The sequence below is a fragment of the Nyctibius grandis genome, chromosome 3, assembly GCF_013368605.1.
Source record: "Nyctibius grandis isolate bNycGra1 chromosome 3, bNycGra1.pri, whole genome shotgun sequence".
Taxonomy (NCBI): Eukaryota; Metazoa; Chordata; class Aves; order Nyctibiiformes; family Nyctibiidae; genus Nyctibius; species Nyctibius grandis.
Window position 1 is genome coordinate 101,677,293 of NC_090660.1, and position 22,506 is coordinate 101,699,798.

Here is a 22,506-nt window from a genome sequence, read left to right on the forward strand (position 1 = left end):
ATAGAGAGCAGTGCAATATATATACACCTATCCATCTGCATGTGTCTATCCATTAACGAGCACATTCGCTGACCCAAGGCAAGTCCTACACGTCAGCCCGAAGCGCAGCCTTTGTTAAGACGTCCTCCTTTTCCTACCACACACCCGTGCGCACATACTCTCTGTGCACTCAGCTGCAGGACTCCAGGAGAAAGAGCCATAGTGCTGTCCTCTGTTCTGCCTTCCACACTCCTCCCACGTGTTTTGCTCATCAGGTAAGCAGACAATTCACTAAGCAGTATTTTGACATTGGCATTAGACACTTCCAGTGTGCCGGTGCTCCAGTCAGGAAACAAAACTTTAAAGTTTCTTTTTGGGCAGAGTATAAAAAGCAAAATTTAATGCTTAATGTGTCATTTACTCACGGTAGGAATCCAGTTTAAAAGAGCAAACCAAATAACTCGAAGTTTTAAACAGCATTATTTCAAGCTGAATTTATCCAAGAAAGGAACCACTTTGCATTGAAGGGTCACAAAACTAAATTCATTTAAAAAAAAACAAAACATGATAGATGTATACTTCTTTCTCAAGTTTAACTAAATTTACAGAGCTTGCATACATCAAACAATTTAACCAACCCTTTATTTCCTCCCAGTTTGAAAATGATTAGTGTGACATGCCATATATTTTAAACTTTCAAGAACCAGTACTGAATATTTACATATTTATTCCATGCTTGACACTTTTCATTTCAAATTCCCTGACAGAAAACACAATTCATATCCCTGCTAGCTTCCAACACAGTAAAGTTTCTTAAAAAATAAAACAACTTTAAACACATGGTCTAAAGGAACTAGTCAGCTTTAAAAATATTTATGCAGCGCTCCTTAAAAAAATAGCATCAATACCTGTAATGCCTGTGAGAGCTCCGCCCATTTTAGTCACTACAATTGCCTTATTAGTAAAATTACATCTTCCTGTTATTTTACCATTCAGAAAGTTGTTTGGCTTACAATACAAATTTTTGTTCATGTTATTTTAAACAATGTTAAAACGCATACCTTTGTACTTTTTATACTCCCTTCAACCGCACACAGTCAATTAATAGAAGTTTACCACTTTCATAGGTGATGTCAACTGACGTTGTGCAAACTAATCACCTCTCAGACAGTGGGACGCTGCCCCAGAGTCTCCACACAGAGAAAGTACACAAAAGAGGGGCCTTCTGTGGTTCAAATGAAAAACTATTTAATTTAGCCAGGCAGTATAAAGCTAAAAAAATGTTCAATTTAAAGTATTATCATACTTTAGAAATACTTAAAATAGGGTGTTAAAGATTCTAGGCAGATGAGCTGTCCAAAGTAAGTTAAGATTACATAAAACAAGAATATTACAACTGGGCTTTATTTAAGCAGACGAAGACCCCTTTTATAGCACTTTTGTAATGTCAAGAGACCAAAGCATTAGTGAAAACCGAAGCTCAGCTGAGTCTGACAGTGGAGCTCATTTGTAAAAATTTGATATGGCCTTTAGAAAAAGCTACCGCTCCTCACCCCAGCCAAAAATGTACTAAAAGGCTACTGAGAATCGGTTAATTCTCTGAAATCCCATGGAGCCCAAAGGAATGCAAAGATGTAAAAAGCTTACTTCAATCACTGAATTTAATACAAAAGTAAATTTAGAGGTGAATCTAGTGCTAAAATGTCTTTATGAATTCCTACTTCTCAAAGTTTTTCTTTTCTTACTATATCTCAGTCTAATTACAGAAACAAAAATCCAAACCATCTATTCAAAGGGAAGCTTTAGCATTACTGCTCCACTATGTGGCTGTTCAGTTTATACACCCGTCTCTACACCACCTCCTCAGCTACGTAAGTCAGCAAAGAGGCAGGCAACTAATTAACTCCAGGCTCTCTAAGGGTACAGGTATCTTGCTGTTTAACTTCAAAGCATACTCTGTTTTACAACTAAATAACTCTTGTGCTCCTAGCACATGAGCTGGAGTTCTAAAGTAAATGCTAGGATGTTATCCTGCTCTCCCTGAAGTCAATGACAGATTTCTACTAATCTTAACAGGTGTGGGATCTTATTTAAGTGTCTAATCACATTACCAAAGGTGTACAACAAAAACCTACAGAAATCATGTTTACATTTGTATTCTTTCACAGATTAATTCATTTCAATCAATCTTCTCTCACCTGCTACTTCAACTGCTGTCAGATGGACCTCATTCATCAATAACTCAGACTGGCTGAAAAAAAAAAAAAGGGCTAATGGCTCTAAACCTGGGAGAAAAAACTAAAATTGCCTTACATATATATGTATTTTTTTAGTTTTCTTGTAGTATTAAGTCACACACAAAACACCTGTACCTTTCTTTTGGCACAATGAATATTTTAGAAGTCCTTCAAGTCTTAACTCAAAGAGGTTCTTTACTGAGTATTGTCTACTGAAGTCCACAAAAAATTTAAAACATTCTTTCAAAAGGAACAAAAAATTTACAATTGTACACAAAAAGTCTTGAATTTTATTGAAATCTGAAGTCTTGTATCAAACAAAAACTTTTCTTCAGACAAAAATATTCTCTTGGTGTCCTCCAGATAGCAGTAATTCTGAATTGGTCCTTTAGTGCCACCGCTTTCTTCATCATCTTCACAGAAGTCCACATGACTGGCTGTTCCATTAGGTCTCATTTTATCGTGTGAAGGAACGTACATGACGACCTCTTCCACTGCCTCCACTAACAAACTTTCCTCTTGAGCCACCACTGCTACTACTATTAGCACTTGTCCAAGATGGTCCAATTCCTCCCCGGCCTCTGGAAGCACGATCGCGAGGACTCAGTCGGTAGCCTTAAAGCAAAGAAAAGTATACTCAGTTGGAAAAAAAAAAAAAAAAAAAAAAGCCCTAGGCGTAGTAGCTGCTGGGAAAGCATAAGAAACAAAAACCAGATGAGACACAAACGGGGTTCTGTTTTCTCCTTTTAATTTTCGCTTTTCTTTTAGGCAAGCATTTTTTGCTTTGATTGGCTCTATAGTTACCGTGTAGGTACGAAGACAACTGAATTGCAAAAGTCTGAATGCAAAATTAAGATTCTGCGATCAAGTGTTCAATTCAGCAAGTTTTATGGATTACAGGGCAGTTCGTATGAAAGCATGTATTTGATACAGTCTCAGTGAAAACTGTTCACATATGCTTAAAACATTTGCTGAATTTCAAGGTGTTTGCAGCATCCTTGCATGGTTTCATTTGTAAAGCGAAAATGAAATTCAAGGAATTTTCTATAGTTCGATGCCCATATGAATACCATGTACCTGCTGAACTTAATGGTCTCAATGGTGGCAGTGGACCCCTGTTAAAATTGCTTTGACCACCTCTACTGTCATTGTAGGTTCCCCTGGGCGTACTCTGTGCACTCCAACTTGAGCCTCGAGCACCTTCACGACGACTGTAATTTCCTAGACAGGGAGAGAAAAACCCACACACTGTTGAGCAAACACCACTTTTTTTTTTTTCATTTCAATCTTCACAATACCCAGGGTGGTAAACATAATATTTACACAATTCAAATAGCTAAAGCTACTCTGCAACAACATACCCTCAGTATTCTAACTCAAAGTCTACAAGCTACTGTACTTTACACAGAATCAGGGGAAAATACCTATTTTTTCAGACATGAACTCAAGTTTAAAAGAATTCACATTATCTAGTGTATTAAGACAGACTCGTATACTCTAAGGTTTTGTGGTAAAGTAAATCCTGGTATTTATAACTTTACTAAATGGATGTACTTTCTGTTTCTACTTGTGACAGACAGAGTTTGTATGCCTTAAACAACTTGTTTGACAACTCTGGCTGGAGGAGGGTATGCATACTACAGAGGCCTGCAAGTCTGGCAAGAGATAAGGGTCACGGGAACAGAACAATACCCCTGCTGTGCCTTAATTGTTGTGATTTACAACCCTGGCTGGAGGAAGAGATAAGTCCTGCGGAGGCGGGATGGTATCTTTTCCTTGGGACCAGCCTACATGTGCAACAACTTTGCAAGGCCTCAACCACGCTGTGCAGAAGCGGGGTCATACAGCGGACACCACAACTAGGGGATCACGACCACCAGACACCCCTTGGGGGACCACTGACTCATTTCGAGAACAATCTAAGACTGCAAAGTGCAGGCGTCCCAATTAGCATGGGAAGCGAGCAGCGGGGGGAGACAAGAGGGATGTTACCACCCTCTCCTATCTCGCATGCAAATGACCTAAAGTATTTAGACCTTCTCACTTGGGATGCCGGCGCGCCCTCCCGCCCGCCACCTGAGGACCCATCCTGCAAGTGATTTACCGGAGGAGCAACTCTGCAAGCAACTTACCAACACTACAGACAACGTACATCGCTGGATCCAAGGGTGGTGATCTCTCTTTTCCTCTCTCTCATAGTCTCTATCCTCTTTCTCTTTTCCTTTTTTCCTTTTCTCTCTTTTCCTTTTTTCCTTTTCTCTCTTTTCTCAATGCCTTTAGAAACCCAAGACACTTACAACCATGCAACTTTCCCTGTATTAATAAATTGTTCTTAATTTCATACCAGTTATTTGGTGTCGTTTCACCTTAATTTACTCCAAGGGATTTATGAACTAGTTGCGACCAGGTCGTAACACTACTGTGCAAGGACATGCCCTAGTTACAGGATCGAAGGGAAATGAATGTAACCTTGTCTATGTATGTAAGAAACTTCACCCTGCAGCTAGAACCTCCAGGTTCACTGAAAACTGCATCTTATTCCTGGCAGGATCTTCCATCCTTTTATTCAAAAGCCTTATTTAAACTCAGAGATGTATTGTGACACTTGATTTCAGGAACTGACGTGTCACAAATGGTAGAGAGGGCTTTTTGTTTTTCTGACTTCATCTCTGAAGCACTCCCAACAGTTGCTAAAAGAAAACAGGTAACTCCTTTTGTAAAAGAGAGGGAGAGAGAGAGGCATCACAGGAACTTGTTTCAGTTCCACAGCACTCAAGAGAACATTTTCTAGTGCTAAACAACTTATTTCAAGAACACTGCTTCAGGAACATCTCACACCAGGGATGATTAACTGCTAGCAAATTGGGTTAGTATCACTGAAGCATTTTTAGCATTCATTTACTCCAATTCTAATACAGGAGACAACATACCTTTCGAAGTAGGTGGTGTAAAGAACCTGTTCTGACTGTGAAAAGCTCCTCGTCCTCCACGATTCCCTGAGAATCCACCACGTGAAGAAATCTTCTGTGAGACTTTTGGTGGCCTTTTGGCTGGTGGTATCCCATCTGGAGCAACCACTTCTTTGCTCTCTGCAGCAACAAAATCATCCACGTGCATGGAGGGTGGCCTGCTTGTATTCTGTTTCCTCTGACGGAAGATATCATGTGGTCGAATTCCTTGTCCAAATCCTCCCCTGCCTCTTCCTCTTGGTGGTGGCACAACATGAGCTCTCTTTGCAGGCTCTATGTACTCTGATTTTCCACTGTCATGACAAACCATGATTTATTTAGTTAATGTAAAAATGTATTCACACTGAAGATCAGGCATTCTCCACACTGGAGATGCAATTTGAAAGGTATATGACATTTTGAGAATATAGAGAACAGTGCTGAACACACGGTTTACTCATTAAACTCATCTTACCTCGAAGTTATGAAGGTCTCATGCTTGTGCTTGCCGAGTTTGAACCCTTTTGTGGTTTTCGTGCGGCCAGGAGACGATGGCTCTGATAAAAACGACCTCTCCAATTCAGCTTGCAAGTCAAAGTCACTGCAGCCCTTCTCTGACAGTTCAATTAAGTCAACTTTTACCTGCAATGATAGAGTTTAGTTTTATCACAACAATCATTACTAGCACCTCTGAAGAAGAAAACACACTGCACCAGGATGGATGAGATTCAGCTAAGGTCCTTCCCCTAGCGCAAAAAAGCTCCATCCTCTACCTTTTAATGCAGTAGCGTATCTCAAAACAAAAAGCAGCAGTACCAGAACAAAAAAGCAGCGGAGCTGCAGCAAAATTGTCTTGATGGTTCTGAATCTCAACGTCAAGGGCATAGCTTTCAAGTATGAACACCTGTCTTGTCACTAAATGACCCACAGTGAGGCACTCTTTGTCTTAAGCTATAAATTTATTAATGCTGCTTTTATACAGGAAACAACAGTTTTGGTTTTGCTTAAGAAGTTAAAACACAAGTATCTTTGCATGTAAATTTAAAAAGAGTCAAACTAAAAAAGAACGAAGGCAATGAAGTCAACAGAAACTGATTATTTCCCACGTAAGTTAAGACACTGCAATTGCTTAATTTTAAAAAATGTTATTGTATATTTTTCAAAATGACATTTAAAGTTTAGATTATAAAAATCAAGTTTCAAATATTGGGAAAAGTTTTTGTGCAAGGAGTTTCATCTACTACTGCCATTTTTTCCACTTTTTTACATCAGTGCAAAGATTTAAAAAAAAAAAGTGTAGCTATCAAGCTCTTTGGATATTACTGCAATGACAGAAGACAAGCATAGAAAAGAAAATAAATCCCATTTTGTCTACATTTAACACAAACTGCTGAAAAGCCCCAGCAGCAATGCAAAAGCAGGTTAGGACTGACACATCTGTTCTTTTAAAGGAGATGACTTCTGCATTAGAGCACTGCAGAAGGTGCCAATTTTGTGTCTGCTTCCAAGTGAACCTGAAGGCATTTGATATCAACCTTTAACAAATGCCAGCCCCTGTATCTGGGTCAATTTACAAGGGTGAGCTCAGGAAAACAAACAGTTTGGCCATATGAATTTCAGATGCTACTAGCTCAGGTTAACCCCCATTTTTAAATCCACTCAAGTTACATTAATGAAGCCTTTTACCATATCCAGATCAGTGTCTATTTCTTCAGCCTGAAAGGGTGAGAACCACATGGACTTCAGCTGGTCATCCATCACGTCTGCCAACACATACGTAGTCCTGCAACAAAACAATGCCAATCACAGAATCACAGATGCCTATTTGGTTAGGAACTACAACCAACTGCAAGCATACGCAGCATTACAAAACCTGGGGTGAATGTTGCTGCCTTACCCTTGATACTTGCATGAAATTAAATACACTGGGACTAGTAGGTAGTAGTGATAACAGTGATGTTTACATCTCGTTTGTAATATACTCATGCATAAATTATTGCATTTTCTTAAGTAAATCACAGGTAGCATGCTCATACACTTAACTATTTTACCTGTTGTTAAACAAATTCTGAAGAGAGTCTGGTGCAGAAAGAATAGGCTCCACATCTTGGTCACTCAGTGGACAAGAATCACCCGTCGATTCCAACATCTGCCTCACTCCAACAATGTTGTCCAGTAAGGATTCAAGGCCATCATCTTCCTTAGAACGATCCTAAGTCAACACAGCACAAGTCAGAACTTTTTCCCCTCCTCAGAGAAGGAAATATGCTTTTGTTAAAAATAAAAAAGAGGGGGAGGTACTACAAAACAGTCTATCCATCCACAAATAGTGAAACTGAGACACCTGAGCACACAAACAACAGCAGAGAGCTCCTCAGTACGCTATAAAACAAACCATGTCACCACGTGCGCATTCTAGCCTTTGTTCCCAGTTGATGCAATAACTTCCATAACATAGTCCCAAAGAAGGCATCACCCAGGGTTTAGTTAACACGCTCTCTGCTAAAGCATTCCAACGTCTTAAGTGTCTGCAATTTCTCCTTCAGCACAGTTGTGGCTTTTAATCTTTTACCACAGATGCAGGCAGCCAGGGAAGGGACAGGAGGGAGTATAGTACTCAAAAGGCATTTGTGACCAACAGGTTGTGGAGCAGCTGTTTTATGGACTCTTCTAAATTAGCCATCTACTGCACGGCTGCTATCAATTATGTAGGATTAGATTTGAATCTTAGAGTTAAGTTTGTGATTAGAATAACAGAAATGTTGGATGCATTGAATTCTGCATGTCCTCTAGTTCAATCTTGACCCCCCTTGCTTGAAGCAGGACTATCATCAACAGTAGATCAGGTCAGCCATAACTTTATGTAGCTGCATCTAAATAAAGCTCCGGTGACAGAGAGCCCACAGCCACTCTGAGCAACCTGTTCCAGTGCTGCACTTCTCTCTGTGATTTTTCTTTTTTTTTTTTCATAATGTCACCCTAAACCTCTGAAGTCACAGTTTGGGGCCATTGCCCCTTGTTTTATTATCTGGCATTACCAAAAGAAGTTTGATTGCACCATCTTTGTTACTATCCCCCAAACAGCTCTAAGTAGCTCTAAGACAGCTCCTTAGCCCTCTTCACCAGGCTAAACATACCCAGCGTCCTCCTCCTCTCTCTATAGCACATGTGCTCTAGGTCTCTGACCACCTTGGTAGAACCCTCTTCAGTTTCCCCAGATCTCTCTAGAACTGGCAAGAGAGCAAAGCTGGCCAAAGGTGAATGAAGCACACCACACGAGAGCTCACCAGCATCTCATGAAGGCAGACAGTAACATCACTTGATTTGCTGACCATTCTCACAGAATCACAGAATCAACCAGGTTGGAAGAGACCTCAGGGATCATCGAGTCCAACCATTGCCCTGACACCACCCTGTCAACTAGACCATGGCACTAAGTGCCATGTCCAGTCTTTTCTTAAACACATCCAGACATGGTGATTCCACCACCTCCCTGGGCAGCCCATTCCAATGTCTAATAACCCTTTCTGAAAAGAAATTCTTCCTAATGTCCAACCTGAACCTCCCCTGGTGAAGCCTGAGGCTATGTCCTCTTGTCCTATCGCTAGTTGCCCGGGAGAAGAGGCCGACTCCCACTTCACTACAACCTCCCTTCAGGTAGGTGTAGACTGCAATAAGGTCACCTCTGAGCCTCCTCTTCTCCAGGCTAAACAACCCCAGCTCCCTCAGCCATTCCTCATAGGTCAGACCCTCCAGACCCTTCACCAGCTTGGTCGCCCTCCTCTGGACTGGCTCCAACACCTCAACATCTTTCTTGAAGTGCAGGGCCCAGAACTGGACACAGTATCCAAGGTGCGGCCTCACCAGTGCCAAGTACACACAAGATCACTTCCCTAGACTGGCTGGCTACACTATTCCTAATAGAGGCCAGGATGCCATTGGCCTTCTTGGCCACCTGGGCACACTGCTGGCTCATGTTTAGCCGGCTGGCGATCAGCACCCCCAGGTCTCTTTCCACCAGGCCGCTTTCTAACCACTCTTCCCCCAGCCTGTAGAGCTGCATGGGGTTGTTGTGGCCGAAGTGTAAGACCCAGCACTTGTTCTTGTTGAACCTCATGCTGTTGGTCTCGGCCCATCTATCTAACCTGTCCAGATCCCTCTGTAGGGCCTTCCTCCCCTCCAGCAGATCGACACTCCCACCCAGCTTACTGTCATCTGCAAATTTACTGAGGGTGCTCTCAATCCCTACGTCTAGATCATCTATAAAGATATTGAACAGCACCGGCCCCAGAACTGAGCCCTGGGGAACACCGCTAGTGACCGGCCGCCAGTTGGACTTTGCCCCATTCACCACCACTCTCTGGGCTTGGCCATCCAGCCAGTTTTTAACCCATCGAAGAGTCCACCCATCCAAGCCCTGGGCAGCCAGTTTGTGTAGGAGGATGCTGTGGGAGACAGTGTCGAATGCCTTACTGAAGTCTAGATAGACTACATCCACAGCCCTGCCCTCATCTACTAAGCGGGTCACTATCCTCCTTCCAGGATAGCTCAGAACACAGTCTGTTTCGTTTGTAGTGACCATGCACTGTTGGCCCATGTTCAACCTAATGTCCACCATAACCACCCAGCCCTTTTCAGCCTAGCCTGCATCATGGCATAGGGTTGTCCTGCTCTCACTGCAGAACTTTGCATTTTTCCTAACAACCCACACAAGCTTTCTGCTAAATCAATCCTAAAAAGTTTATTGAGGTTCCTCTGGATTGAGGCTTTGCTGTTTGTTGCATTAGTCACTCCCGCAGTTTACTGTCATCTATGAATTCATTGAAGATGTATCCACCGTTCAGGTCTCTGATGAAAACATCCCAACAGTATCAGCCCCACTACTGACTCTTGGGTATTCCACTTGTTACTGGTCACCAGTAACATCAAGCCACTGCTAAGCAGTGGTTCCTGTTGCTTGTGCTCACCACTATCCAGTGCTCTCTGTTGTTTGCATTTGCTGCCTTTCATGAGAGTATGGTGTGCAAATACTCTCAGCACAAGGGGATCCCAACCCTGCCTGAAACTTCTTAGCATTACCACAATACAAACAATAAAGTCTGAATCCATCCTGCATCAGAACAAGTGATTTTAGACATCAGTATTAAAACAATGGCAGCAGCTATTACCAGTTCCTCAAGGTATGCCACAGAATTGCGCACCCTGCTCATCAAGGAGGGGTAGTCTATATCGTTTTAAAAACATGTTCAGATACAAGACCGCAACATCAACTTGATTATTTAAATTCTTCTACCATAACATTTTTTTCCAGATCAAGCAGCATATTCTCTGGGGTTTCTTCTTTGTTCTGCAGTAGATGTTTTAACTCTGCAGTAGTTAGACCCAGCGTTCTGCCTGGATGAGATCCATCTGCTTCCATAAGGCTTCCGTCATCCCCACAACATCCCTGAAATATTTGACAAGTGGGAAATAAGTATTCATAAAATATTTACTATACCTGTGGACTGCAAACCCCTTAGAATTCAAACGTACATTAGAGCAAATCTAGCAAAACAAAGAGTAATCTCTTGATTTAAAAACATATTATGCTGAATATTTTCATAAAGTACACTTCAATAGGCAAGTTTAGATGTTGCATCAAGATGAATGCAATCCTTTCCTATATAAGCTGAGGTTTGTATCACAGAATTAACAAATATTTTAGATTCCTTTCTATACTACATATCAATACAACAACTCTCTTAACAGGATGCCACGAATCCAAAACCTGGACACAACAGCATGCTGTTCACTTAGGAAATCAATATGAATCAATACGCCAATTCTTCCTATCAGAAAACCCTCTTATTTACTAAGCATATATTCTGACTAGCTTTCACAGATTTCATTAAAAACTAAAGACGGCACTAACACTACTGATGGAAAAGCCTTACCCAGCAATCTGCATAGTCAACTGCTTTCTGAAATAATTGTTCCTAACTGTGTCTCACACTGCAGATTTCAGAGAAATGCAGCTGAGTTTGTCTAAGTATTCAATACATACTCACCAGCGTATCAGAGTTTAGAATCTGTCGCGTAAAATCCAAAAAAGAAGAGGCCAGTTCACCTGTGTCTTTGCTAAAACTAGTTATTACTCGTTTTAATACAGTGTAGAGAGCACTGCTGTGTTTTCTTAGGGAGCTGTTTTTACAACGAAAAGAGAGAAAATACTTTATTAGTGCATACATTGTCACCATTCCACTGTAACTTGTTATAAGAAAACAACATATATGCAAAATAACTTGATAATTATAAAATTTACCAAATTTCAATTTTGATTACGAAGCTGGAGCTTTATTATTTCCTCTGTACTAGACTGTTTTTCTCACCAGTGCTGTCTGCAGATATTTCAGACTGCACATACACAGCTATATGTACTGCAGCAATACCTCTAAAACCTGCAAGAAATTACATTTTCATCTTTGGAAGAAAAGGGGTAGGAAACAGAAATTTTGTTTGCACAAGGGCCTTATGTATAAAGCAGGATCATGCTTGCTGTTATAACTTCACTGCATCCCATGATGCCTAACTGCAAGAAGAAACCAGAAAGGTAATCATCAACACAGAACAGCAAGGCCACACACTGAAGCTAACAGCTAGACGTATGGGATCATAGAAACAACAGCACCTTTAAGCTACTTATTTTTCATTTGCGGGTTGTATAGCTTCTTGCAGTCTGAGCAGCACAATTCTGTAGCACTGCTTAGAAGAGTGTTTTGAGCAACCTTTTATTGACAAGGCTCCAGGTACTGCCTTTTTCTCTCCAGGAACCTCACAACTTTCTTGCCTCCCTGCAGCTCACCTTCAGTGGACAGAAACAGGTCCAAATACAGGACAATGAATTAAGTGCCAAAACAATACAATACTGTGAATTCATGTATATATTCTGTTCAAAAAGGAGTGCAGTCAACAAAATTAGTTAGAAAATATGTATCTCCTCATTGCAAAAGCCCATATTGCCTGGACGTTAGAACACTCTGGGGAAGTGCAAACAGAATCCCCTCAAAATAGAGGGAATGACACACAGCTCTCCACGATCCCAGATGAGAGCTCTAACTGATGAGTGACTCAGAAGGGAAGGACATAAGTACTATATCTCATTCTAATCCTCCAGCCTTGGAGCAGTGAAATGGAGGGTAAAAAACTTTTTCCAATGCTTTGTTTATTTCTTGAAAGAAAGTGCTCCTGTGTGAATACTGCAGAAATGATTCAGAGGTAAAATCTCAAGTGAAGGAAGACCAAAATACTGAGTAAAACACTGAAGTCCCAAAGGGAAATGAAATTTCAGGTGCCTTATCCTCAACATTTGCTACTAGATAAGTAGGAAATTATTTCACATTGCAGAAGTTTTAAAATAATTTTAAGTTGTCAGACATATCTCAAAATACCATACCTTTTTAAGTGATAGAAGCCATAGTCATGCTCTGTAAGGAACATCATTGTTCGGATACATGTCAGCAGACAATTGTAACTGCTCTCAGAATTAGTTAATGTTTCCATCAGACAGTCACAAATTAAGGGCATCAGCTCTTTGCTTGGTAAGGAGTTGGAAAGCTGCTCTGATTCAGACACAGAGCCTTCTGATGAGCTTGGTAAAATGAGTGCAATGTCCTATAAAAAGTGATTATTATACACATAGTAAAAAACACATTCTGTATACCAGCAGTAAGTATAAACCACACATTACATAAGAAACACTAGGTTCTTTCACTACCCCTTTATCATCTTATTCCAGTATTTCACAGTTATTACTGACGAGTAAAATACTAATCCAGTGTATCTTTTTAAAATTGGTTCTGTTATGGGTTACAAACCATTACTGATTTTCAAAAACATAAAAGCTTCAAAGGGTGAAAAGTGATAGCAAAGCCACAACTAAAAGCCAGTCATTGAATAATACCCTATACTTGCACAGTTTCTTGCCTAAGTAGTCAAACTGTCCCTTAATCTCAAAACATTCATCAAAATTAAGAGGCTGCAGATACCACGTAGGAAGTTTAAGATCTACTGCCCCCTCCACATTTTACATAGAATAAAACAAGATCAACTTTCACAATGAATTTGCATGGGCAAAAAGCTCGTTTATATGCCAATGGCTGACCGATCTCTACTGACCAACAACGCCCAAATGTCTTTTGCATAAAGCACTAAAGCAAATAATACATGCAACTAGTAAGACAAATAGTGACATGCAAACCCATGCACGCAACTAATGAAAAACTACCAGGGCTAGCCTATGAATCAGTTTTCAGATAACAGATAACATTTCTTACTTTGCTTTAGCAACTTATGCTTTTTTTTTTTAATGGTGTAGTGTTATGGTAGCAGCATATATTTGGAATACATTTTTAAGAGGTTTCAGTTAGACAACTAAGAGATACATATTTATTCAACTAGGTGAAACGTGAATAGTGACAACTCAAGTTTTGCCAGTGGCCCATGTTCCAAAAATCTTCCCACAGGCAGAAATGACATCCCTCTCTTAGCTGAGGTGACAGTCAATCTTTGTGCCATTCAGTTCTTGGTCTCTAATGAGTTACCAGAATAGTGCACATAATGCAAAAGAGGTATCATAAACCAGAAGGATTTTACATGCAAGAGCAACCAGACAGCAAATCTGTCAAAGCAGCCAACCACACACATTTTTTCTTCTTGTGTTTTAAAAATGTTGATTTTTTTTTTCCTTTTGGAAAAAAGCAGGCACCTAAGAAATAACCTCATTTAATTTGTCTCCTACAATTATCAACACACATTACGCATTAAATATAGAAAATACCTGATCACAGAGGGACTGCAAGAGGGAAGTTACATATTCAGCGCACTGTTGATGAGTGACATTGTCCCCAGCTGATCGCATTAAAGCCAAGAGCTCCTGGAAAACCTCTGAATACTTCTCATCACCTTTAGTAGTTCCATTGATAAGATGCAAAATAGCTACTTTACAAGCTTTGTGTGAAGCCAGGGCATCCAATAAAGCAAGCAATCGAGTGGTCTGTCCAGTGTACTGTTTCTCTTTATCTTCTGTGTTGCTGAAAGGATATCAATGCAGTTTGAAAAAGCTGTTTTAAAGTGATTTAAAAAACTATACAAACAACCATTACAGGAGTCATATAACTCTGCATTTTTAAAAAAGCACCTAGTTTACATACTTGAACTTACAGTTTGACTGACTTTTTGAAAACTGCTCAACTTCACTAAATGACTTCAGGTTGCATAATAAATTAATTAATCTACTATGCATTTAACATACTGTAGGGCACCTAGTTGCATACAGATAAATATGCTTTTATGCAAACAGTATCTAATTCTATGTGGATAATTACGCTTTTAAATAAACCGTACTCATTGTGTTTCAAAACCCTCCAAAATGGTAGTATTCAACTTCCTCCAGCTTACAAACATCTACACATTTTCCTGGTAGCACGCAAATCACAGTACAGCAAACTTTACTGGCCTACTTTTTTATTTATATCAGATAGGTCTTTTAGAAGCAGTTCACAGAGAAGATGAGGCTTTGTAGGGATAGCCTGAAGAAAACCTTCCTAAAATACTCACCATAAACACACAATGTGAAACTGTCTATATCAAAACTTAAAAGTATGACATGGTTCCTTGGCAACATTAAGCATTATCGGGACACAGTGTATAGCACTTGTCTGAGAATTCATTCAGTTCATAATGGACAAGTAATATTTCTGAAAGTATTTGCCTCCTGCTAAATCTACTGTACAGAACCAAGGTGAACTTAATAGTCCACTAAAGGAATCTTTGCAACAGAAAACAGATACCTTTGTAGGTCTTCTACAATCAGATCCAATACAGTCCTCATGATAAGAAGAGCAGTAGGTGAAGCCAAGTCACACAACTGAACACAGATACGTCTCAACATATGCTGAATAGGCTGGCAAGATGAACCAGAGAAAGATCGAACTATCTCTTGTATCAGTTTGGCTTGAACATGAAGATGCATACTCCACAGCTTCCTGGTGTTGAGTGCCACTGAAATATCATGTGGTTCAATTACCTGCAGGAACAGAAGAACAGGAGGTTTTTCCTTTCAACTGTTATCACAAAACCTGAATTCTACCACAAGGTATAAACAAAGACTAAGTACTAATGCTGTCCTCATCAAAAACATGCAATGCCTTTTTCATTATTATCACTGAATCACAGGGCACGATTCCAGCAAATTAGGTACGCCTTCGGGAGCACGGGTGGTCACACACCTTTTATGCTTACTTATTAAAGATTACAAATTCAACACCCATGCCAAAAGAAAGGAGAGCCTTAATATACCGAGAGTTTGGCATTCAGGGTTAAATCCAAAGCCTTCATAGCCAATGATTTAATAGAATGGGAGTCTAGATAATTTCACAAGGGACAAAAGAACATATGACCACTAATTTTAAAAGATGCTCCAAATGAGAACAATTTTGTTTCTGATGAAAAAGATGTATCTTCAAAGAATCTATATGAACACAAACGCTTTACAGAAACTTTAATTTATCCTTTCACATATCTGTTTTTTCCACAACTACGAAAATGGTCTAAGGGTTATACATAATTACAATTCTTCAAAAACTAAATAAAGCTAAATTATACCTGAGTCGTCTGCATGGGCAGTGGAAGAGGCAACAATTCTGAAAGCAGTATAAGTCCAGAGAAAAAGCCTTCAGGAATTCTCAGAATTGAAGAGAGAACTTCCTTCAGCATTAAAGACCAAGTATTGTTCGCCAAAGTTTCTTCCGAAATGGTAAGTTTTTCATTAACACCTTGTGTAAAAGTCAGTAAGATATCAACAATGTCATTCTGAATTTTTTGTTCATCACTATCTAAGCGGCCTGAGAGAGGAATAGAACACAGGAGCATGTGTAAAGAAACAAGCGCTGATGGAACACGCATGTCTTTGAATTCAAAAGATCCACCCCTCAGCAGTTCTGTCAGCATTGTTTTAAGTAGAGTAAGTGTACAGCGGGCCATAGAAATAGTAGTAACTCTGTGAAGCGTGGTGCCCATGTTGACATGGAGTCGCCAAGGCTGGATAAGTATGCTGTTCAGCTTCTGCAATACCCGAATGAAGGTGTCCATTCCCTCAGAAGAAAAGAGCTGAATAACTGCAAGATTCCATTTAAGGTCTTTCTGTTGACCTGCATGGAAAAGAAATAACATTTCTGTATGTCTAAGTTCTCTTGAGTAACCACAGTTACACTTGAGACATGATTAAGTAGAAGACTCAGAAAACCAAGATTTCTATGTTAAGCAGTACAAATGCATCAACCATACCTTCTACCAGAGGCGGTGGACATGCAACATGACAAAGAACACGAAGTGCAGTAGGAAGGCCAACTCCATCTGGGGTCATCAAACTGTCAATGTTCTTTAAAAACAAACAAAAAAACCAAACAAACAAAAAAACCCACACCATATTACAAGGAAGGACTTTACGACGAGTATATCACTAGCTTAGTATTCAAATTCTGTATTTAGTTACTGTAAGTATTCCGCAAAATTTAAGCGCAATTATTCCACCTTTTGGAAAGCAGTCACAAATACGACAGAAGCAAAAAAAGGAAGGTCAACGTTTGCATTGTGGTTTTATGGTAAGCTAAAAGATTTAAATAGTTGGATCTCTGCATCACATAGTTACCTTAGATTTTGTTTCAATAAATATAACTGAGAGCAAGAACTGGCCTAGATCATAAGCTTTAATAAAAACACCTATTTTGGATAAAAGTATTTAATTTTAAATACCATATGTTAGTACATACCTAAGATAAAATAACAAACTACAAAAAAGGTCTACGCTTATAGAGTACGACTAAAAGATAGCATCTATCTGTATTTTACTAACCTGTTTGATATATTCAATGAGATTTGGAATACAGTTAATTTCAAATCTAAGATTTTTCAAAGGTTCAAGCCACTTGCTGAGCTCTGGGGGGAAAAAAAAGACTTAGAGTTAATTGAGTAACTTGTAAGTGCATTTATGAACATAAAATGTTTGCAATAAAAATGTACTTAATTTATACATCAGGTATAAATTTGTGTGAACTTTGTGAGGCATACATTGCAGCTATAGCCAGCTGAAAAGCATCAACACAAATAACACTTGAGAAAAGGCAATACACCTCACATACATGGACAAAATGCAGGCGAAGTCAACCTGAACACTCAAATAATTTTCATCTTATTATTTGTAATTAAACATATTTTATACAAAACACTAAGGGTTTCACTGTCAGCTAAAAAAAAAAAAAGCCATCAAGAGCAAGGACCAAAGCACGTTCCCCTTAATGTACATAACAGGTTATTACAAACTGAACAAAAACTCCTATTAAATGCCCAAATGGAGCCAATCTCTGCACCAGTAACGCATATTCTCTCTGGAAGTCCTTATAGATTAACAGTTTCTCTCTCAGTCCAGGATAACCTGAAAGTCCCAATGTTTTGGGACAGGGGATTTAAAGTTTTAAAACCCATTGTTCCCGAAAATATTTAAAAGAACGTGAAGATTCAAAGGTCGACTGGATATGAACTGACAACTATTCTCAGACTGATTTCATGATTTGGTTTAATAAACTAGCCCCACTGCTCATGAAACTGATGATCGGGTGATGAGAAAAGAAATAAAAGCATGGCAGAGGAGGGAATTAAACTAAAACTTTGAAGAATTCTGATTTCTTTCAGTGCATTTCAGTTTTGGAAGAAATTATTGGTATGTCTAGATGAGTTAGTTAAGCAGTGCAGAGCACAACTCTGGACATCAGAGATTCAATGTTCAATCGTCAGAACAGTCCTCAGCAGGCTTTTTCCCCCATCAGCTCCATTCCAAATGTCCTGGGCCTCATCCGTGAGTCAACACGAGCCAGGGAACACCCTGAGACAGTTTGGAGTTCAAAAGATTTAGTAACAGGGTAACATGGACCATTCCACGCCACTTGGCCTAGGCGCCAAAAAAAGTTCCAGGATTATTTATTAGTATGCACAGACCCTATAAGGCTACATCACTAAAAGAAACAACAAAAGTAACAGTCAGCTTGCTGACTAGTTTAGTCTATTTTCACTAAAATTTGCTCTATTTTCAACACAGGAATAATTTCAGACTTCCCGCAATTATCCAAAATTCATGGTAGTTAATATTACTTGAAAAATAATTTGACTATAAAGAATTTCGTATTTAACTCTCGTTAACAGAAAAAAAAATACACATTATGGCAGTGAATCAACTAATCAGATGCAGCTGGAAAAGGAATTTCATTATATACATTAACCAAACCAGATGATCATGAAGCACCGATTACCCCCACATAAAAGGTTTTTTCTATACATTCAAACAATTCAGTTGACAATGACACATACTGTACCTTGCAATTTGGTGTTATTTTCGTCTGCCTTGCAAAGCTTCAGCAAAGGCGCCGAGTGCTGTTCCAGCATCTGGACATCACTGGAAGATTGAACCACCAGCAAAACAAGGATGCAGGCATAATTATAAGCAACTGACTTCTTAGACTTTGAGTCTCTGAAACACCAAGAAGGATTTTCTTTAGATCTCAACGAATGCAGCTGGGTATTCGTTAGATTTTCATTCTCTGACCCCTAAAAATCTACCTACAAAACTTTTACCTCCACCAAGGTTTGCCCCATATAATTATAAACAAACAACAAAAAAAAACCCAACCCCCAAAAAAAGTTCTCCTATGGTTTTTGAAAACTGAAAGCTTTCTTTTACATTTACTTCATGTGTATTTCAGTATCCACAAAAGATGAGAGCTGAAAGAACTGACTGGAGTCAAGTAGCAAACAAATTTTTCCATAACTTTGTCAGTTTTCACAAATCTTGCTTTAAAAGCGCTGCTACCTATAGTAAAACTGTCCGTCCAGAGAAAATGATGACTGTTTTTAACAGTTATAAGACTTACAGAACTGAGAGAGTCCCACACCAGAAAAGGTCCAGTGTCATTTCCCCAGTCAAATCTTTTGCTCATTTCAGTCGAATTTTATACTTGAATGAAAACTGCCTACATACTGATTTTTTCACATATCCAAAAGTCTGACCTACATCACAACACCTTTGTGGATGACCTACACAGATTCTGGGTATTGTACTTGATCATAAATGACAGGCCTGATTTTCTACTATATTATTTTACCTTAAAGTTATTTTTAAACAAAAATATCATGATATAAAAGAAAGAAGTATTTTAGATTTACTGAATTATTGACAAAAGATAGATACTTTTTCAATGTAAACACCTTAAGAAAATAAATAAATGTTTAAATTACCCTAAAGCTTCTTTGGAATAGTACTCCATTAAAGTAATAAGACTTTGGAGATTTTTCTCCAGATTGAATACATGAGCCACAGCAGATCTTCCCACAGGGTTAAAGGTAATCAAGTAAAGGTTGTGAAGTGTTCCTAGCAGATCTGAATGGTCAGTCTCCTCACTGGCTGTGCACCGCTGGAAGTGGCAGAATAATTCTGAAATGCACTGTAACGTCTGTGTCGAATGCAGGAGCCACAGGGCAAAAGTATCCTCATTGGCACCATCGGACTGGAGACCTTCCTCTTGATCCGGATCAGAAAACTGGCAAAGTGCTCTAATCAACAAGTTTGTTGCTTCGTACTCAGAAATAAAGAAAAGAAGACCCTTCTGCGACTGTGCCAGGAAACGCAATATATCTCGTATAGCTTGAAGTACACCTGGATGTGCACCTGTCACTGGAATAGACAGTAGCAACGTAATGCATTCCAAGAAGTGGTGACTATGAAGGTACCTGAAAAAAAACATCCAGGAAAAGAATCAGTAATACAACAATCATCTGTCAACACTACATAATAACATTATGTAAAATCACATGCCTCCTAGCTTGAGTACTTATTGTTCTGTGGACTACGAGAAATAATAACTAATTATGAAGGAGCACAAAATTTTAATCATACAAAACATAATTGCTATAATATTTACAGAAAACAAATCCCCTAAATATAAAGTACTCATTTCCCAAAAAAAAAAAAACCCTCACCTTATCTACAAACAAAATAACACTGTATCTTTTATTAAATTTGCTATATCTGAATCATCATTAATGCTGCATTAAATGTTTTAAATGTGCTGAGAAATCAATCATTATAGCATACCTAAGAGGTGATTTGAAGACTGTTTGTATATACTTACATTCAGCCGCGATCTACACCGCTACTATCAAGGAAACCTGATAGCATTTAGAGAAATACTTTCTAGACAGAAATTTGCTATCAGAGAAATAACCCATGGGATCCTTTACACAGCTGAAGGCAAGCAGGCCTCAAATCCTCTGCCTGTGCTGTGAAACAGCGAGCTATGCTGACACAACTGCATGACTTCTAACCAGCGCTGGCTTCTATCTTGTCACCTCAGCATATAGACAGAAGTATTCCAGACTTGTTTTACCTATACACATAAACGTGTTCCAAGATGACAAAGGGAACACACTCCAGATCTATAACAATATTCAAATATGCACCGGTATAGCACCTAGCACAACTGGTCAGGATCAATGAATGTGACTGAAGTGCTAGCATGATACCAGTAATAACAGGTTTACTTGTTATATGCATGCTAGGTTGATTGAAAGCCAACAAAGTAACAGGTACATTAACTATCAAACTCTCTCAGACTTCATAAGCACAATCTAGAATCCTCCAATAAAGTACAAAGTGAAACATCTAGAAAAGTGTTTGTCAACAAGCTCACCCCTGCAAAATATCAAGCTGGAGGAAATGCACTCAAGAAAGTGAAATTGTAACTGCCATACCTAAACAGGACAGGGTAAGGATCATCCCTTTCCGGAGGGCCTGTAATGCGTGCCATGGTTGGGAAAGATTTCACAGGCGGCTGAATCATTGTATGAGGAGCAGTTTCCATCAAATGGAAGATTTCTTCAAGTAGACTAACAAGTTTTTCCATCTCTCCTTCGCTTATATTAGAAGATTCCAAAAGATGATCCATATCCATAGGAACCTCCACATCATTCTCATATTCTTGGTTTGTTCTTTCAAGCCCTGCCAAGTCCTGGTCTTGTTCTGGCTCTGTGTGATTAGCAAGAGAAGGAGTATTCTCTTGCAACTGATCAACCACCTTTTTAATATCTGACAGAATCTCATAGAAGTGACATTTCTGAAGAATTGCAGAACCAGCAGTAACTACTCTCACAGTCTGGTCTAATAGTATGAGTTCCAGGAGTTTCTGGTAGCCGCTTTTTTCAGGTACATCTACGCCACCCCTTAGAAACATTTCCATTCCCTCAGTCATACTAATAACACTATCCAAAGCTTTAAAAGCATTAAGTTTAAGGGAGGATGATACATGATCTGCAAACAACAGTTCAAATAACACATTAATAACTCCTGCCTGCAAGAGTGCTGTTATTCCTTGAGTCCCACACTCTCCTAACGATGATACCAGTTTTGTCCCAGCTTTGAGTTGTCGGACATTCAAAGCAATGGGCTGTTTGAGAGCTACCTGAAGGTTTAAAGCTTGCAGGGTCCAGTCTACTAGCCGGGTAATATAGTCTTGCTTTGTGTCTTTCACCTGCAGGTAGCTCAATCCTTTTACTATTAAACTTGGAATTTCTTCTAATGCAGTGACCCACTTTGCACTCCTTTCCTCTTGATACAATTCCAACAGTTCAGTTAATTTAACTGAGGCTTCCACTGCCCCTGAATTTTCTTTTTCTGGGTCTTGGTCCTTTATTTTACCAACTTCATTTTCAAATACAGTCTTGTAAGGGCAGCTGAAGTATAAAAGAGGTCCAAGCTCCCTTTCAAAAGGTTCATAAGTCACAGGAGGCACTGATGCCAGATCCTCAGGAGTATATTCAATATCAAAGCTTGGATACTTAAATGTTTCACGTTCCAGATCAGCAATTCCATCTTCATCACTTGAAATCTGCTCATATCCATCATCTCCTTAAAAGAAAAACATTCAGTTATGAAATAAAATCAATTATGGATAAACCAGTTCATAACTGCTGAGAATCTGCTCAAAATAAAAAAGTAATAATATATTTAATGCAAATATTACTGGTTAGAGAACAATCATATACTAACATACAGAAAGCTTTCTCTCTCCAGATATGTGACAGCCTCGATAGATTTTTTATGTAATAAGAGGCATTTAAAAGAATGTATAAAGCAAATAGTTTAACTAGGGTTCACATTACTACAAGAATATTGTCCAATTTTCTTCCTATGATTGTACCTATCATAAAACTTCTAGCCTGAAATTAAAATTTTAATTAAGAAATAGTTTCTTTCACCACTT

The 22,506-nt window shown here is 39.1% G+C and overlaps 1 protein-coding gene across 2 annotated transcripts in view; it reads right to left on the reverse strand.

Moving 5' to 3' along the window:
* Window positions 1–500: 500 nt before the first annotated feature.
* VIRMA (vir like m6A methyltransferase associated) overlaps window positions 501–22,506 on the reverse strand; it is a 28,006-nt gene continuing 6,000 nt past the window's right edge. Inside the window, exons 8-24 of one of the 2 annotated variants that reach the window (XM_068396330.1) lie at window positions 20,999–22,148; window positions 19,487–19,978; window positions 18,568–18,722; window positions 17,055–17,137; window positions 16,487–16,580; window positions 15,806–16,350; window positions 14,992–15,227; window positions 13,980–14,232; window positions 12,597–12,814; window positions 11,212–11,344; window positions 10,458–10,610; window positions 7,216–7,376; window positions 6,851–6,947; window positions 5,640–5,806; window positions 5,147–5,478; window positions 3,294–3,437; window positions 501–2,831 (exon numbers count right to left, since the gene is read on the reverse strand). In XM_068396330.1, the coding sequence (XP_068252431.1) occupies window positions 2,674–2,831; window positions 3,294–3,437; window positions 5,147–5,478; window positions 5,640–5,806; window positions 6,851–6,947; window positions 7,216–7,376; window positions 10,458–10,610; window positions 11,212–11,344; window positions 12,597–12,814; window positions 13,980–14,232; window positions 14,992–15,227; window positions 15,806–16,350; window positions 16,487–16,580; window positions 17,055–17,137; window positions 18,568–18,722; window positions 19,487–19,978; window positions 20,999–22,148 (4,571 nt within the window). In that variant the 3' untranslated portion in view covers window positions 501–2,673. Of the gene's footprint in view, window positions 2,832–3,293; window positions 3,438–5,146; window positions 5,479–5,639; window positions 5,807–6,850; window positions 6,948–7,215; window positions 7,377–10,457; window positions 10,611–11,211; window positions 11,345–12,596; window positions 12,815–13,979; window positions 14,233–14,991; window positions 15,228–15,805; window positions 16,351–16,486; window positions 16,581–17,054; window positions 17,138–18,567; window positions 18,723–19,486; window positions 19,979–20,998; window positions 22,152–22,506 lie in introns of both variants that reach the window. The other variant, XM_068396329.1, reaches the window with a different exon arrangement.